Below are 19,667 nucleotides of genomic sequence, written 5' to 3'. Positions count from 1 at the left end.
TGGGGGGGGGTAAGGGGGCGGGGCGTTAAGACTCCGTACACAAATATGGCGGTCTCCGCGGTCTGAGCTTTTCCTATCCTGTGGTGGTTGTACGACTCGGAGAGGTCGGGAGCACATCCTGAAAAAATCAAAGTGCCCTCCACTTCAGAAAGGTGCGAAGTTGGACCTAAAGGAGCGCGTTTGGCAGAGTCACCCTCTCCGTACAGCAAGATGGCGCCTCCCTAGCATCAGGAGGAAGCGATGCGGTGCAGAAGAGCTTGCTGACCTCTTCAGCGAACCTATCCGCCACACAGATGGACTGCGAAAAGCTACGCGATTGGGCGAGAGTCGGACAGTCGAGGCGAGTAGGTTAGAGTGCGCCGTTGTGGTGGTCTGTTTCTGTAAGGAGACAGCCGTGGTCGCCCCTGAATCTTGAGCGGGGGCAGAATGGACGCGGGTGAGAGAAGGGAAATATCTGGGTTATTGGAATGGGGAGGCTATTCGGAGGGCAGGCGGGGGGGGCTTTCTTTGTGTTTGTGGCTCAGGGTGATTGGGGTGTGAAAGGGTGGAGGATCGGTCTGTTTTTCAGGAGAAGCTGGTGTTGCGGGATGGGCTAGGGAGAGGGTCGTTCAGAGAGTGGGGAGATTAAAGGGGGGCGCTCTGTCGGGGGCACAAGAGGTCGTGTCTCAAAAAAAGAGGGGGGGACATACTTCTTTTACAGAATAGGTCATTGGGTAAAGTTGTTAAAAAGGAGTCAGGCAAACGTGGTACTTCGCCTCCCGGTCTTGTTTCTGTAATAGACACACAGCTTGCTATGGCATTGTATGCTATTTATGCATTCCCTGCCAAAGCCAGCATGTTTTTTGTGTGTTTTTTTTTTGTCTTCCTAGCATTAGCAGAGAGTGATGTTTTCAGTCCACAGTGCTGACGCTTCATCACCGGTGGGTGCTGTGACCTAGTGAAATATGCCTGGGTTAAAAGTTTTATGAAGTTGACAAGAACTTGGGAATTAGTGGGGGTTGGTGAAGTTTGCGTGTGAGGCCTTGTAAGCTGAAAGTGTGTTTTTGTTTTTTTGCTCCCCGACATGTTGCTGCAGTGGATTCTCCTTGGGGCATTGTGGGACAGTGCGCTGCATGACAGCTGGTTATAATACTTTGTCAAAGTGCTACAACTAAGATGGAAAAACCGTGAGGATGGTAAAGAATAAGATAGCGAATCAAGTAACTCCCTTATTCTTCATCCCCTCCTTGAACTTCCCCAGTAGGTGGAAAAACATGATAGTCAAGGACTGAAGTTCTTAGGTTTACCCCCTAAATGAGATAACCTAAGCAGTACACACACATTCTTAAATATGTGCCCTACTGAACTTTGTTGAAAGCCCCTAGGTGCCTCCCAGATAACTGATCATTCATGTCTGACAGAAATGCACAGTATTCTCTTTCCCCCCCTACTGGCATACCCCTATTGATCAACGGTCACAAAGTACTGTAATCTGTTGTTCTGAATTCATCATGGTATGAAATGTATGGCTCCTAAAACTATACAAATACCCTACAAAAATTTATGCTCTTTATTTCACCACACCATAGCTCCATGGCAGCCCTGTCTTTTGGAATTTTGATCAAGCAATATGTGAAAATAATTAGAATTAGTTGCAATATTAGAGTCATTTGATTGCAGGTAACCTGTTTCCTTCAGCCTGAATGCTTGAGGGCAACTCAGAATTGTGTCTGTGATCACTTGCCTTGTGGAAGAAGATTCCTAGTTCAGATCAAATTGTTGGCTTTTACTTGCTTTGTATTTGATGTCAGCCACATTTTTCAAAATTACATTTGTTTTCTGCCTGTTCTCTCAGGAGTTCAGAGTGGTATTTTAGTCTCCCAGAAGCCATGTGAAATGGGCTAGACTGAATAATAATAATCTGTCCAGCACTACAGAGTGAGCTTTACAGCTAAAGACCAAACTATTAACACATTTTGTCCTAGTGTGTCTGTGTCTGTGTTTGTGGTTTTTTGATTTTTACAAATATCTGGTGTGTGAGAGCTGTTTCAGGACTGTAGTGTGGCAAAGGCATAAAGTCACCCTTTGCTCCATGCCGTGGTTCAGTCCAGCTGGGTGTGTATTGTGTGCAAGCTATTTTTTAAACAGGCAAACAGCCATAAAAGGGTTGATGGTGGTAATAATGTCATGACTACTTTGGCTGTTATTGGTTTGCCCATATCCAATTCTCTAGCTACTTCACCTACTGGCCACCTGTGGAAGGTTGTTGTTGTTGTTGTTGTTGTTGTTGTTGTTATATACAGTTTTGCTCTTCTGTTTTCTGTTGGTTGGTCACATGCTGAAGTCATGCAAAAGGGCACCTTGGGGCCTTTTTGTTTGTGGGTTTGGTGGTGGTTAGTTTTTAAAAGATTTCCCCCAATTTCATCCCAGTCATATTTTGACATACAAGAGTTGGGGCTTATCTCCAGTGCCTTAACACTAACCAATAATTTGTTTACTTTCTTGAAACTGGCACTATGATAAACACTTTATTTTAACATCGGTTGCTAAGGATCAGTTGCCCAAGAAGTTGCTCTTGAGCTAGTGACCTCACGGCTCAGTAATTGAGGTTCCTTTCTTTATTGTAGCTTGGCATTCCAGAAACACTAATAGTTTATTTTGTTCTGATCTTTGACTATAAGCATTGAGACATGAATAAGATTTTCTCATTACTAAGAGTCTTAACAATGGCTATTCTTTATCAAGCCTGGCCATTCTAGCTGTGGAAGTTGCAAAGCAGATAGAACAAGTGGTTTTGAGTTTTTTCATGATGCCTTGGTTCACAGTTGTGAGAATGATGTACCATTTCCCAGAGTGTAATGGCAGTTCCTCGTTATATTTCATTTTTTGTCCTTTCTTTGACATGTAATATAAAATCATTTGTCTGTAAAAATGATGGCTGTGTCCGGATAGGCTATGTAAACCTCTCCTGCTTTGACCAGTAAAAATAACTGTGCATGAATAGCCTATAATGGTGGTTATTGGCCTGTGTTATTTATTAATTTTTTTATTTGCTTCCTATGAAACTTATTGAAGTGATTTCACAACACAATAAAAACAGTTAAAACAATTGCATATACTGTATAAAACAATTTCAAATAAATTCAGATACTGGCTGGGATAGAATAAATTCAGTTACTAACTTGGATAAAAATCTCTGCTTAGAAAGCTTATTGAAAGAGTGTTGAAAAGACAGCTGCCGAAAAGACAATGGAGACTCTGCCTGTCTGATATGTAATGGGAGGGATTTCCAAAGGGTAGGTGCCGCCATATTAAATGTCCAGTTCTGGCACTGTGTGGAACACCCTTCCTGATAAGATGGTATCTCTTTGTTTTAATTTACTTTGAGTCACTTTTGTGAAAACAACAAATATTGAGGGGGGGGAATAAACCGGATGCTTTCTTTGCTGGTTTGTGACCATTTACTACTACTACTACTACTACTAATTTTATTATTTGTATGTCGCCCATCTGACTGGGTTCCCCCAGCCACTCTGGGCAGCTCCCAACAGAAAAATAAAAATACGATAAAACATCAAACATTAAAAATTTCCAATAATAATAACATAATAGGTCCAGAATAGAGAAAACTGTGTTGACTGCATAACTACAAATCTGGACTTCCTGATTGCTTCCACTTTTTTAAAACTATGTTTGTGAGAGTCCTATCTCCTTTGGATGAAAGAAAGTACAGTATGGTGATATAATATATGAGGTGCCAGTTGAAGGAATAACAAAAATAGATAGTAAACAAACATGAGTGAAGATCATACAATAGAATAGAAATAATAATACTTACGTGGCTTCTGGTGAGAGGAGGGGGGATTTTTACCCTCCCTCTTATGGATGTCAGTGTGCTCATTGCAAAATAAATCAAATAATTTTATTTAATTTATTTCCCGCCCAAATATTCTAATATTTTTTGGGGAGGGGATAAAATAAATATAATCAGCAGCAGCAGGTTGCCATCTCCTGGAGATCTCCTAGATGATCTTTTAGCTTTCCATGTATAGTTGAGCCCTTTTGATTGCTTTTCTGACTCCTCCCTTGCCACAGTTAATTAACAAGAGTTTTTCCTTGTACTGTACACTTGGTAAGGTTGCCAGAAGTTATTTGTTCCAGAGCAGCCCCATAGAAGTCAACAGATGAAAGATACTGCAGCTGGCACAACAAGCTAATAATCTAAACCATGTGCCTGTGTATGCCGGGGCTATCTTTCTTCTGCTTATCATCATACTAACTTCTTGACCACGGTATCATGTGGTTTATAATATATATATATATATCAATCTTGATATTGAAACATTTTAATGCAGAGGAATTATTTATATGTGACTTGATGAGCATCCTTACTGTCTGGGAACAGAATATAATAAACTAGCAGTGGGGCATGATGCCCTCTAAGGTGAGGCTGCAGAGCATGTGAAATTTGAACTGAATGTATGATCTGGAGATCTATTGATTTTTGGACTACACAAAATGAAGGTCAAGGAGAGAAAGATGTGACATTGAGGTGCATATTTGCTTCAGAACCTTTATTTGTTCATGTTGATTCAGATTCCTAGGAAAGGGCTGTATGGTTCCTTTGGTGTTGCTAAAGAGGCCTAGAATTTTCTCTTTTTATAGATTTCAGCCTCCTGCTACTTGTTCATCATGTTACTTTTACTGTTGCAGATATGAGTAAATTGGGGAAAGATTACATTTGTTTATCAGATTTATTTCCTGCCCCTTATCACATTTGATCCCAGGGTAGACAATATGTCATTAAAATACAGTTGAAAAACATCTCTCATGTAAACCCCAATATACTCAGGTTGCTTAGAGAAGTGGTTCTCATAGTGGGTGGCAGGCATGCCAACTCCTAGGGGTTGGAAGTGTTCTCAACTCCCTCAATATCAGCTGACAGGGGGCCAGGCCCCCTCAATGCTGAGGGGGTAGAGTAGGGTTACCATACGTCCCCGGTTCCGCAAATCTGTCCCTGGAAGAAGAAGAAGAGAAGAAGAGTTTGGATTTGATATCCCGCTTTATCACTACCCGAAGGAGTCTCAAAGCGGCTAACATTCTCCTTTCCTTTCCTCCCCCACAACAAACACTCTGTGAGGTGAGTGGGGCTGAGAGACTTCAGAGAAGTATGACTAGCCCAAGGTCACCCAGCAGCTACATGTGGAGGAGCGGAGACACGAACCAGGTTCCCCAGATTACGAGTCTACCACTCTTAACCACTACACCACACTGGTCTCCGGAACGTCCCCAGATTTGCAAATCTGTCCCCGGGAAATGTGGCAGCGGCAGCTTCAGCAACCCAGAGCCAGCCTGGTAGCGCAGTTGGCTCTGGCTGGCTTCAGGAGCTGCTCGCTGCTGCTGCCACTACTAAAGGGGAAACGGGGATGTCTGGTGGTACAGATCTCATGCCCTCTTCCCCCTTTGTTTTGACAGATTGGGGGAGTCTCGGGAGTCGCAGGTGGGCGGCCGTTGCCCAGGAGGAGTGCAAGGCACTCCGTTTCTCTGCCAGGCAAGGTGCAAAGCCCTTCTTTTGCACTCTGTGAAACAAATGCACAGAGTTTTTTTAAAAAAACTGGGCAATGGCACGCTGCCTGCCTGTGATTCCCAAGCCTCCGATCTCCTGCCCCCTTCCCCCTTTGTTTTGACTGATCCAGATTCATTGAAAAATAATCTGGTAACCATAGGGTAGAAGAGGCTGAGTGCAGAGCCGAGTGTGGCTGGTTCCTCCTGAGCATGAGAAAGGAAGCCATGCTGCGCTGGGCTCTGCCTTCTCCTGTCAATGCAACATCGTGTGCATGATGTCACACACTTGAAACGTGCACTGGGGCCCCTCAACCTTAAGTGCAAGACAGTGCCTCTGGTAGATGGTACCCACCTGGGAGGGCAGTGGGATTACCTGGGGGGAGCACAATAAGCACGGGCACTGCAGGTGTAAATGACTACAGTGGTACCTCAGGTTACAGACGCTTCAGGTTACAGACTCTGCTAACCCAGAAATAACGCTTCAGCTTAAGAACTTTGCTTCAGGATAAGAACAGAAATCGTGCTCTGGCGGCGCAGCAGCAGTGGGAGGTCCCATTAGCTAAAGTGGTGCTTCAGGTTAAGAACAGTTTCAGGTTAAGAACGGACCTCCGGAACGAATTAAGTTCTTAACCCGAGGTACCACTGTACCAGACTTTTAAAAGCTGGGATCTTTGGATCAGGGTCATCAATTTTGCTGACTTAATTAAACTATATATATTGAATTGGATTTTGAATAAATGTGCAGTTTTGAATTTTATTGTGTGAGTATCTTCTTTAGTGGGTCGTGGAAACTTCTATTCTGAATAATGCTTTTTACAGGATAAGATAAGGGACACTGTTGCTCCTCCTATCTTTATTGTTCTTTCTCTAAAAAAACTGAAACCGAAAAAAGTGCAGGTGGTGGCCTTGGTGTGACCCACCGGTTGAAAACCACTTGAGAACGTACAATGAAAGCCCAGAATCTAGATGCATCCAGTAAGTGGCTGGATTCCAGCAGAGTATCTATCTTGGCAGACAGTGAACAGAAAATTCAGCTTGACATGGAGCAATGTGTGTCATGTTGTTCACAAATTGGCTACTGGTTCTTTTGCTGTGTGTTTGGGTGTAAATAATGGTGATGAGGCCACCCCCACTATTGGCTTGTCTTGTGTCTACATATGCTGGAAAAGGAAGAAATGAAATGTTGAGGTTTTAAGATTGGTGATGGGCAGATCAGTTCAGAAGCGTGCATTTATCAATCCATTTTTTTCTATGCTGGTATGGTGCCTTTTAAAAATCTGTATGGAAATGCACATTTAAATGGACTTTTGAACTTATTTTCTCCCAAAATACATTTAGAAATGTGCATTTTATCTGAAACCACACGTTTTAAAAATTCATTTTAATACCTCTTTGAGTGAGGAAACTGCATTGCAAAAATTTGGTAGGTATAACCTCCAGACCTTAGCTACATGCTGATCCTCACATGTAGGGACAAAAGCCTCAAAAGATTAGTGACGGTCTTGTGTATTTTTGTTTTTGAACAGCTACTCTCACGTACGATACTCTCAGGTTTGAGTATGAAGACTTCCCCGAAACCAAAGAGCCTGTTTGGATCCTGGGGAGAAAATATAGTGTATTAACAGGTATTTGAAGGGCTATAAATACTCCAGTCAGCTGTGTTGCTAACTCTTCTTTTTGAAGGCTTGGGGGGTGTTTGTAGTTTTGATTTAACAGCTTGCCTTTCTCTTTTCCCTTCTTAACCACCTCCGTTGAATATTCATAGAGAGAGCAGTCATCATTCAAATACAGATGTGTAGTCCACCCTCCTTCCCTATTTTCCTGAATGAGTTTAGGCTCTGGAATATCAAGGCTAAAATAAAGAGAGAGAGAGAGAGCACCCAATAAAAGATGAAATGTTAATGTGTATTTTTCCCACATGCATACTGTATTAGTCTTGGCTTAGTTGTCTTGTACCTTTTGTAGTCTGAAGTCCAGAGAGCTGATGAACCTAAAAGGTTCCTAAACCTCCCTAAAAGGAACAACTTTTTTTAAAAAATGTCTCTTGGCTTGGTTAATTAATTAATTCAGTGACAGTACCACTGAATCAGCACAGTGTCAATGCACTTCCAGGGAAAAAAAATTACATTTGGTGTTTTCACTTCTTTAGAGAAAGAGGAGATCCTGTTAGACGTGACCTCTCGTCTTTGGTTCACATACAGAAAAAGCTTTCCAGCCATTGGTAAGTAGGAGAGTTCATTCACTATGTTACACCATAAATGAAGTTGGTTTATTTCTTAGTACCCAATTGCCCCTTAGCCCAATGATGACAGCAGGGATCATGTGTTGAGTTGTGCTAGCAAAATCCGAAAGCCCTGTTCTGCTCATTGGAGGGTAGCATAGAATCACGTTGCTCTGCTAGGTTCTGGAAAGCAACTTTACTTCTTTCTCTGTTCTGATGTGACATTTGATTCTAATTCTGGTACAGTATTCATAGAAAAAGGAAATGTGCTCCCACCTTGAAAACAGGAAACACAAAAAAATGCAGAAGTTGAAGAATACAAAGGAAACTTGTTTTGGAGGGTGGGTGGGAGGGTGTTAGTTAAAACAATTTGACAATATGTTACTTTCAATAAAATTGCTATTGGATTAAAAAAAAAAGCTCTGGAAGCCAAAGTTGATAGTTCTAAAGAATGCTGAGGATGAGAGAATTTTCAAGAAGGTGACACCCCACTCCATTTTAAGGTGTTAAAAATAATAATTAAAAGTATAGGTGGAAATTAATGTTTTCTTATAGGGTTAGGGTTACCTGGAAAGCATTATACTATACAGACCCTTTGGTCTATCTAGCTCACTAATGTCTACACTGATAGACAGTGTAGTGTGTTCCAGACAGAGGATATTCCCAGCTCTACCAGGAGATACCATGGATTGATTCTGGGACCCTCTGCATATAAAGATATTCTACCACTGAATTAGGGCAGTGTGCAAAACTCCCATTGTTCTAGGCGCATTTTGCGACCGGGAATTTCATTAGTGTGAGCAGTTTCTGAGCTCTGGGTGCAGTACTGCACCTAAGATTTCTGATTAAAACTGCAGGGTGGAAGGAAAAGAGGACCTTTTTCTGCCTCCCTTACTTCCAGCTACTCTCCGAAGACTGGAGAAGAGACCCCCTTAAGAATATTAGGTGGGTGGCAGGGGAAGGACTAAACCATGCGAAAAATGAGCATAATACTTTAGCTGCCGTTCATTCATTTTCAGCTTTGTATTCTTGTTATAAAAAAGAGTGCCTAGACATTCTGTTGTTGTGCCTATAACCTAGGTTTAAGGTGCCATTTAGCTCCTAGCTTTCATATCTCAGTTTCTAATACTGAATTAGGGTCATTCCCCTTCTCCCAAGTTATGACCATGGGGTATTGGGACATTCAGTTTGTATACTTAGAAGTTGTTTCTTCTTATAATGGCTACAAAATATATGTAGCTCTTTTTCCAATACTATGTGTAATCCAGGTTCAATGCAATAAAAAAATGTGTGTAACATAAATATATTTTACTTCTTCTAATTTTTGCATTTATTTTTCTGAGCTGAAGAGAAGACCAATATGATACAGTGCAGTCCTATGAATGCCAGTGCAGAAATAAGTCATACTGTGTTCAGTGGGTCTTAACCCCAACAAATGTAAATAGGATTACAGCCATAGCCGGGTTTCTGGGCTTTCCAACCTATGCCTGCTCAGGTATACAGCAAAAATCACATTGCTTCACACCACATATGCCACGTGTGCCAATATGGTTGGTTTCTGTTCTTTCTTTTTGGTTGCAGGGGGAACAGGTCCTACATCTGACACTGGCTGGGGCTGCATGTTAAGGTGTGGTCAGATGATCTTTGCTCAAGCCTTGGTTTGCAGGCACTTAGGCAGAGGTAAGTCAAATCCCACCCAAAACAAATGAATATGGTACTGTGACAATGTGATGTGTTTGTGTGTTCAGATACCAAAGGGCCTTTTAAAAACTGTATTTAACTATGAAGAACTGGACAATAAAGTTGTCCCTTAATAAAATATTCTAGTTCATCCTTAGTAGCACCACCTCCTTCAAAATAGGCATTATGTTGGGTAAAAGTGCAATTCACAAGGGACATGCTAACCTACAGTTATTTTGGTGTGGGTCAACTTGCTTGCTCCTTGCAGTGTGAAGTGTTTTTTTTTTGAGCATGGATTTGTCACAGTAGGAATAAATCGTTGCTGTTAGTGGTACATGACAGGAATGCAAGTAAACACTCAACTGGAGGGTGTTAAAACAAGATTGAGGTGTCTTTCGCTACTTAAGAGACCAGACTGGAAAGTAAAATGTTGATTTTGCTTTCCTTTTCTTTGCCAAACGGTTTTGTTTAATAGTTTGGGATTATAGTCTTCAATATTCTTTGTCATTTTTTGTGATGTTGTGAAAACAAATAATGTGTGGAGTTGGGAATATTGATTAGATCTTCTGTGTCTCAGATTGGAGGTGGGTGAAAGGGAAGAAGCAAATGGAAAACTATTACAATGTTCTAAATGCCTTCATTGACAAAAAAGACAGCTACTACTCAATCCACCAAATAGGTAAGATGGATATCTATGCTGTGTTTCTACGCCTTCCTTGCAGTAAGGAGTTCCCAATTTTTATTTTTTTTGAGGGAAACTACTTCTAAATTGCACTGTTAACTATATACTAAGAATGTGGACTGTGTTCAGATAGTAAACTCATGCCAGCTAATGAGGACAATGGTATATTCAAAGCATCTGTTGCTGTTGCTGCAAATGAACAAAACAACATATGTTGTTTATGCTGTTCAGAAAGAAAGGTCATTATGTGTGAGTTTTGGAGGAGTAGGAAACATGGTGATGGAGGTGATTCAGATTTTACATTGTATGTAACTAGGTGGTCTAGATGTGGGCCATTTCAGAATTATGCTTATTTCTATAACAGTGCAATCCTATACATATCTATTCAGAAGTAAACACCATTGGGCTCAGTGGGACTTTCTACCAGGTGCATAGAACTGTTCCTGAAGCCTTACTTGTCAGTCAGTTAGCTGTATTTTTCCTTTGTAGCTCATGTGGACAACACTAGAGCCCATGCAATTAGACTTTTTTCATTTCCTATTCTAAATCTTGTCCCAGAGAAGAAGGCTCTAATAAAGGGATTTTACTCTGCAGAGTAGGCTACTGTACAGTGAGATAGACCTTCAACTTTCTTTCAAACAAGATCTCCTGGCACATCTGCTTCACAGAATGTGGGGTGAAATGCGCACAAAGTGAAGCCCAGTGAGACTTTCCTGAATAGCCTTCTATTCAAAATCTTTGTGCTTTTCTTACGCTGAGCAATCAAATTACTAGGAAGCCATTAGAAATCTATTTGTTTTTTAATTTTTAAAAAGTCCACTGTGGTTGGACCTTTGATATTACCCTGATATTGTCCTGCTCACAAACAAACAAATGAAGACAATGGTATATTTTTAAAAACTGTGTTTTTTATATCTGGTTCCAGAGAGCTGAACTCTTGCTGAATGTTTTCACTAGCCAAAGTCCCTTGTGAGTGTGTCTCTGGCAGCTGTAAATATCACCTAAATGGTCTTGTGAATCCACTTTTGGATGGATGGACCTCTTCCATATTTAGTGATCATCTGATAGTAGGCACTCTCAACTTCATTAGGAATCACAATTAAATTAAAATCCTGGTTTTAGCATAATGAGCAGTCTGATACTATGCATGCTTACTGAGAAGTAAATCCCACTTAGTTAAGTCTGCTGATGCTGTGGTCCTATACTAATTTATCCAAGTAAATAAGAGTCCTGAAAATAATTAGGATAAGAAAAACAGACAATGTGACTCTCAGCGCCTATTCATTTGCTTGGCTAAGGTCAAGCAGTTAAAAAGAATCAATGGATTCTGTGTGTGTGGCACGTTCTAAGATTTTTGAGGGCTGCTTGAGAGTAACTAATGGAAAGTCAGGAATTGCCCCAGTGGACATCACAATGATTCGCAGCACCCAAACATATGTAGCAAACACAGAAGTTTTAATGCTTTCAAGGCTAAGGTGCAGAAAATTGTTATTAGGGATAAATGGAGAAGGCAAGAAACATGTTATAGGCCTGGTCTCCAAATATGCTAAGCAGCTGCAATATCATTTAAGGAGAACTGTGTGTTCTTGGCATCTCTCAAAATCTGGTGAACGAAATGGTTCTTCCAACAACAAAAACTCTGTCAGATTAATACGGCTGTCCACCTGGAAGCACATTTTTTGTACTTTCCTTGATGCTTCTTGTGCATTACAGAGTATGAGCATTTCTCCCCCACTTTTTCATACCTAAATCATTTCAATAGTGATTAGAAAGCCTCAGAATGTGCCTTCTTTGAGGAGTACTGTATGCAGATTGTTGCTTGAGACATTTTGCAATTATTTCACGGGCCTTTGGCTCCAGAGAGGTAGCAAAATCTAAGTATCTGCTAACTAATTTAAGTACCCATAGTGTTTCAGAAAGAGCCTTGACTGAAATTATGGACCAATTATGGTTTGTTTGCTATTTGCTGTTGCAGCCCAGATGGGAGTTGGAGAGGGAAAATCCATAGGCCAGTGGTATGGACCAAACACAGTTGCACAAGTACTAAAGTAAGTGCTCAGTGAATCCAGCTGTCTTGGGTATTATTATTTTTTAGTACACAAAACACTTAGTAACTGTTGCTGTGTTAAAAATTATAATTATTTGCCTTGGATCGTATGATTAGAAAACATTTCTCCAAATCAACACACATATCTACAGTTCTGACTTACACCATGTCACAATCTGCATTTTGTATTGAGTTAGTGGAAGGGGTGATTGAGGTTAGGGGTCCATATAAGTAAAGAGTCTATGGGGAAGGTGGCTAGCACTATGTAGATACTCTGCCTCACTGGTTATTAGAAGGCCAGCCTAGACCATGTCTCATCTCTGACCTTTTACCATGAAGTTTGTATTTTATACACATGGGAAACATCTCACTCACTAAAATAATATAAAAAATAAAACAAAATTATATGAAAAATAAGACTTGGGATACCATATTTGCTACATGACTACTACTGGGTAGCAATCTGGATTTCCAAAGTGTTCTAATCCCTTGATGTAGTGGCAGCTTCTCCTTTCTGTAATGCATTTGCCCCTAACTTTCTTCTCATTCTCTTCCTTCTAGAAAACTTGCCACTTTTGATACATGGAGCTCCTTGGCAGTGCACATAGCCATGGACAATACTGTTGTGATGGAGGAAATTAGTAAGTGTTTCCTTTGTGGGGCTGTGTTGTCTTTTTGATGAATTAAATCTATATGGAATGGAATAGAACTGTGGAGTGTCTATGTTACAGCAATGCTTCCTGACTCTCATGGGGATGTGCTTTAGAACCCAACCAGAAAAGCCAAATGAGTAAAATTAACTTTCATCATTTGAGATTGTAAAGTGAAACTAGTTCTTAACTGTGAACAAGGGCACTTGCTTTAAAGAGGGGAAAGAATTTTACAAATATCAGACTGCTGACTAATTTAGTTGGGGTATGTTAGAGGACAAGAGCAGAAATCTTCTTGAAGGAAAGTGGAAAGTTTAGGTCCTATCGTTGGTGCTCCGACTCTTAGATTCTGTGAACACAAAGGATGGCTTTTTGCAGCTATTTGAGACTTTTGCTAAAGGTGTTCCTGCTTATGACTTATCTCTTCATAGGAAGGCTGTGCAAACTCAGCTGTCCATGTCCTGGGGCTTCAGCATTTCCTGCTGCAGAATCGGACTGGCTTTCCAATGGTTATCCAGATGGAGCAGAATGTATGGACAGGCTATTGTCCTGGAAACCTTTGGTGCTCCTGATACCTCTTCGCCTTGGCCTCACAGACATCAATGAAGCCTACATTGAAACACTGAAGGTAGAGGGGGAAATTACTTACCTGAGAGCAGAACTTGTTTCTGAGTAGACATACCTAAATTGTGCTGTCAATTACCTTGCTCCTTGCAAATCTTGTGCACTGCGGTGGTCCTCCCTTGTGGCAGAACATTTGTTCTAAAAATGGCTGTTCTGCTGCCTTTTCCTGAATAATCTGCAGGCCAGCATGTGTCTCCATGTTTCTAAACACAGATTGTTCTTTACTTGGGTAGATTTTCCAGTTTATGCCAGCTGATAAGTGACTCATTGCCTGTCTGTTTTCCAGCACTGTTTTATGATGCCTCAGTCCTTAGGAGTCATTGGAGGAAAACCTAATAGTGCTCATTATTTCATTGGCTATGTAGGTGAGTAACTGCCATCCCTAGCAGTGTCTGCAGTGAGTACATCAGTGGGTTACCTAGCTAAATTTTGGGAGTACAGCTATAAGCCTACCAAGGGAGCAATTTTATCAGATGCACATTGCCATGTCACATGGCACACCTTGCCATTAAAGAAGAATGCTTTGCTAAATAACAAATTTTGTGTATCATTTTGGTTTAGATAAAGTATTAATTGTTGAGAAATAGTCAGTGCTCCCCCCCTCGAAAAATAGGTGCCAGAACTCACCACGAAGTTGTTACAGTAAGTGTCACACTTTTTAACAAACAAACAGAAAAGTGCTGGTACTCACTATGAAGTTGATAAAATAAGTGCCACAATGTTTAATAACAAAAAAGAGGTGCCAGTACTGTGTGCCCTTGGGCACCCCCTGAAAATAAGCACTGAATTGAGTGGTCCCTCATGCATTACCATCTTACACCATTTTTCACTGTTTCCTTTTGCAAGTATTTAAGATAGCTGTGACTTTCCCATTCCTGATCTTCCCGAAGTGTAGCAACAGTGTATATTTGATCCATTATCTTCCCATGGGAAGTCTAATACTGTATTTCCTTTTTATGTCTATTTTTGTCTAGGTGAAGAATTAATCTATCTTGACCCACACACTACTCAGCCTGCAGTGGAGCCCATGGAGAGCGGCCACATCCCTGATGAGAGTTTCCACTGTCAGCATCCACCCTGCAGAATGAGCATTGCGGAGCTTGATCCTTCAATTGCAGTGGTGAGTGTGTGCACCTGCCAGTGTGGTGTAGTAGTTAAGAGTGGTAGACTCGTAATCTGGTGAACTGGGTTCGTGTCTCCGCTCCTCCACATGCAGCTGCTGGGTGACCTTGGGCTAGTCACACTTCTCTGAAGTCTCTCAGCCCCACTCACCTCACAGTGTGTTTATTGTGGGGGAGGAAGGGAAAGGAGAATGTTAACCGCTTTGAGACTCCTTCGGGTAGTGATAAAGCGGGATATCAGATCCAAACTCTTCTTCTTTTTCTTCTTCTGCAGTGAACTTTCACATTGTGAGACAGCTGTTACTGTCTTTCAGCTCTCCATTAGTTTCCAGCCGATTCCTCTCCCTACAAGGACAGTGGTGTTGCCTTGCCTCTTTCACATCTTCTCGCTATACTAACCTTTTAGCTTTCAAAATGTGTCTGCTTCTCAAAACATTTCCAAGATATATTCATTTACACTGAACACGAGACACAATTCTTGCTGATTTTGAAGGCATTTTCTGTTAATATTAAGCCGATGCAAACTTTGCCTTTCCTTGCAGGGCTTCTTCTGCAACAATGAGGAAGACTTCAATGACTGGTGCCAGCAAGTAAAGAAGGTTTGTCTACAGCAAGTCCTTTGGTAAAAAAGGATAATATGTGCCCAAGTAACTTTTAAAAAAATTATAGAAGTGAATTCAGCTTTGATGGGCACTGACTAATACATTTGAACAGAATTAGCATTAATGCAAAGATATGTGTTGACCATATGATCTTAGCTTGACTTTTTTGAGACCAGGGCCTTTCTTAATAGCCATGTGACCAGCATCTAGGATAGGTCAGGAATGAGGAACCTGTGGTCTTTCAGATGTTGCTGGATGCAACTCCCCTTAACCCTGATCCCTATTAGCCACGCTGACTGGGGCTGATGGCAGTTAGAAGTCCAGCAACATTGAGGAAGCCACAAGTTCCCCATCCCTGGAGCAGAGGAACATTCAGGTTGTACTTCACTGGGGAAATGTTTCGGCTGCTTCTCTTTTTAAACCTTTTTGCCTGCTGCTCTTCCTGTGAAGTTTCCCTTGAAATATATATTTGTTAATGTATTTATTGATCATTTGCATCTTCTAGGATTTTTTTTTAAAGTCATGGTGTTTTGCAAAAGAGCATCTAAGGCTACAATGTTATGCAAGCTTTTAATAATAATCAGCCCAAAATGGGGAACAAGCCCCAATGAATGCATCCAAACTTACTTTGAAGTAAACATGCTTTGTATTTCACTGTAAAATGATATTAAATAAGCAATAGCTTTTAAAATACAAATCCATAAAGTATGAAACTGTCTTGCTCAGCATTAACAAGATATGATAAACCCTAGGAATACCTTGATTGAGGAATTACCAGCTAGTTGTACTTTCCCCATTATTTTCCAACAGTTGTCACTGATCAGAGGAGCCCTACCAATGTTTGAACTGGTTGAACACCAGCCTTCGCACTTCTCTACTCCTGATGTTTTGAATCTTACTCCAGGTAATGCTTGCCTATTTGACTTTTTTTGGTTACTCCAATTGCATAATTGTGGTAGCTTTTATTTCTTCTCAGCCTAAAGTACAGGTATATATCCTAGACGAGGCATTCGGCATTGGAAAGCCCACTGAAATTATTCATTTCAGTTGCAGTTTGGGAATGTTTAACCCCATATAGAATCACTAATGAGACATAGTGACCATTCAGGCACACTTTCTTTCATTACAAGGGATGAGACCAACCTATTTCTTGTTGTCAGAAATATTATGCCTATACTTGTGATACTGGTCTCCCTTCTAGCAAAATGTTAACTAATGCTTTACTTATTTCACTATTCCTGCTTGCGGAAAAATGTTTACCTTTAAACACTATTTTCTCTATAACTGTAACAAATCCCCCTTTTGTTGTTAAATTTATATCCCACCGTTTCTCAAGATGACTCATGTGGGTCTCCCCCTGCTGTTACTCTCACAACAATCCTGTGAAGTAGGTTAGAGTTGAACAACTCAAGGTCTTTCTGTGAGTTGCTAGACTGAATGGAAATGCAAACCCTGGTTTACTAGGTCCTAGGTAACCACTACCCCATATTGGCAATCTCTCTAAAACTCCTCTCTACAAATTTTAATGGAGAATATTTAGTAACATTGTCGTTACATAATTGTACAGTAGCAATTAATATTTGACAACCATCATACAGTATTTAGTAAATTATAATACTGACTCTTAAGTATCTTCTTGAGTAGGTAAAAAAACCAAATATCGTTTAATTTTGATATCAAATTTAGAATCTGAATTTTGGGGTGAAACTCCAAATTGTGAAACTTTAAATTTTGTCAAAGATTTGCAAAAATTCTTATCAGATCTGATTTGAAATTTGTTTCTAATATTTATCGTAAAATTATAGCATGCTTTGCTTGAATTTCTGCTTTGTAGTGTACACTAACATTTTCTGTGGTTTCTGTTGGGACTGTTTAACATTTTTTGCCAATACAATGATCTCATGTCAAACTGGACCTGCTAAATTAGCTGGACCTGGTGAATCTCATTGCCAGCTGCTTGAACTTGTTCTCTTTGGATCATAGACACCATGGCAATGTTGTTGTTTTTTGCATCTAACCCTATGTCATTAATAATACGTCCAGGCACTAATTCACACTTTCAAAGCAAAGTATTGTGCTTTGTGTAGTATGTATCATGTGTATTATGCAAGGGAACAAACATAGCTATTTGAGGATAAAGAGTGTAGCATCTTAGTGCTTTATTATGCTCTCAATCTTCAGAGTTAGGAAAATTACAATATTCATTGACCTCTCCCAGGTATAACAGGAACAGAACCTGTTTGCATGTTATCTGATCAATTTTTTTCTTTTACCTGCACAAGCAACTTTCTGTAATGTGCTGGTTCCTAAAACAGTCCAGTAGCGTTCCTGGTCTTCTTGATAGATCTAAATATATGTGCTGGTGTAATTTTTACCGTATAATTATGATTATATCTCTCTTTGCCTTTCAGATTCTTCCGATGCAGACAGACTGGAAAGATTCTTTGATTCAGAAGATGAAGACTTTGAAATTTTATCTCTTTAAAGAACAATAAGAAGCTAACTCTGCCAATTTGTGTTGTGGGGGGAGGGGAGCTCCTTGGAGAGCCTAGGGCTACCAGCTTTCATAGGTGCTTGTTGACATCCCTGCCTCCCATCCACCCCAGCATTCTGTGCAGCCTTGGAGCCGAGTGGATTTTTTTGCAGTGGGATCAAGAAACGGGTCATCATTAAGGCCTTAATAGATTTAGTCAGGCTTTCTCTGTGCAAGAGTACCTGCTGGAAAAGGAGGCAGTATTTCCTAGGAGCTGAATATTTATTTTTATGTTAGCAAGCCAAAAGGGTGAGCAAGAATAGCAAAATCCCTTCGGAGTGCTTGGTTCTTACAAGTTCTGTTATTAAGGAAAACTTCAAATCCCATTTGCTTCTGTCTCACTTTTTGTAGTTTGATGTGGAAACCAGCATAAAATACAGACACCTATCCAATAGCTGTCTCTTTAGCCCAGCAGAATGTGTTCTGTGTAAATTGGGAGTAAAAGCTCTCACACAATGATATGCATCAACTGTTGCTACTCATGCTTTAATTTATCTTGGATACAGTGCTTCCATAAAGATGTATTACTGCTTTTAAGTTCCAAAATGGCCATTCATTTTAAACTCTCATACTCTGCCCAATGGTGTCATTCTAGAAATCACAGAATCTCATCATGCATAGCAAATGATACAGTAAGAAGTATGGGTCGAAAATTACAAATATAACTTTTCATATAGAGAGTAGGGAGGGTTTGGACAAGTGCTCTCTTTCAGCTTGGAGGCCATTCACAGCACATCCAAAAGGAAGAACTGACAAGTTAACCAGGATATGTCTTCATTAAATATAACCTGTATTTGTTGGGTATTTTTCTATTCCATATTAAAAATATGGTGGCTGCTATTTAATAAAATGTGGTGGTAGAAACATCCACCAGCTCACTTGAATTGAAAGTACCTCTGCTTCTTCTCTTGATTCCATCTCTTTGTTTTTAGATTCTGATCATGAAATCTGGATATTGTTACATGGATTTAAAATGCTTTGCTTTAATGCCAAAATTGTGATATTAAAAGCCTGGCGTGGTTATTGCCAGAGGCTTGGCCCCCCCTTATCTTTCCAAGGTTTATACACCACACAAGGTCAAGTTTCTCTTGCGTGGTGATGTTCACTTGCTTTTCAGTTTTATGTTGTGACTTGTAAGGTATACTAGTTTCTAAAGAAAAGCTCAGCAAATTCTGGATGCCTTGAAATGTTAATTTACCAGCTCTCAGCTAGGCTGGAAATGGTGGCTGTTGTACTCTTAAAATAGCATTAGAGCTGCCTTTGTTTAGACGAGATGAGAATGGCTGGAGAGGACCCGCCGCTCCCCCCCCCCCAAAGTATTGACCACCTTTTTGAAATTCAGTCGCTTCATTGATGGATGCTGGAGGTGGCAAATATGTTTACAAAGCATTTTTTCCTGCATTTATCAGCAGTGCTATCAGCCTAAAAGATGGTAGTATAGCCATCTATAAAGTAACTGCATCTAGGGGTAACTGGTCTACCGGTAGTAGGTCTGATTGCCCCTTAAAGCTGCCAGAAAGCAGAGGTCTGAACCATGATGCTTATTTGTCATTGTTATAACTTGCTGTCTTTCTCTTGCTGTTTCTCCTCTCCTCTTGATCATAGACTTTTGGAGGGAGAGGAGGCAGAGGAAGTGGGGCTGTGCTCCATTCATCAACTGCTTTCAATTTGTATCTGAATAAACCAAGTTAAAAGAAACCTTTGTATTTTTGGTACTTCTACCCTGCTGAGTCGGAAATGTCAGACTAATTGAAAAGTGGGTCATAACCAAATGCTGTTTGCTACATATTGCATGAAATTTTTGGCCTGCTGTGTAAGATAGGGTAGAGTCCCTTCTCCTGAAGGATCAAACCAGGAGTGGCAAGAAACATTCTGCTCACTACTCTCCTCCATATTCTGGTACTGCTTGCTTTGTGAGGCCAAAGCTGCACTTTTCATAGAATCAGAATTGTAAAGCTGGAAG

The 19,667-nt window shown here is 40.5% G+C and overlaps 1 protein-coding gene across 1 annotated transcript; it reads left to right on the top strand.

The window, feature by feature from the left end:
• Positions 1-333: 333 nt before the first annotated feature.
• ATG4B (autophagy related 4B cysteine peptidase) lies at positions 334-19,402 on the top strand. The gene is made up of 13 exons (XM_033150178.1): positions 334-436; positions 7,071-7,169; positions 7,694-7,765; positions 9,347-9,445; positions 10,023-10,124; positions 12,103-12,175; positions 12,736-12,815; positions 13,256-13,452; positions 13,735-13,813; positions 14,423-14,568; positions 15,112-15,168; positions 15,982-16,075; positions 17,583-19,402. The coding sequence occupies exons 1-13, from the start codon at positions 427-429 to the stop codon at positions 17,654-17,656; spliced, it is 1,182 nt and encodes a 393-aa protein (XP_033006069.1). The 5' UTR covers positions 334-426; the 3' UTR covers positions 17,657-19,402.
• The last annotated feature ends 265 nt before the right edge of the window (positions 19,403-19,667 follow it).

The sequence above is a fragment of the Lacerta agilis genome, chromosome 5 (assembly GCF_009819535.1).
Source record: "Lacerta agilis isolate rLacAgi1 chromosome 5, rLacAgi1.pri, whole genome shotgun sequence".
In the NCBI taxonomy this organism is placed as follows: domain Eukaryota; kingdom Metazoa; phylum Chordata; class Lepidosauria; order Squamata; family Lacertidae; genus Lacerta; species Lacerta agilis.
This window is presented reverse-complemented; position numbering and strand designations above follow the sequence as displayed.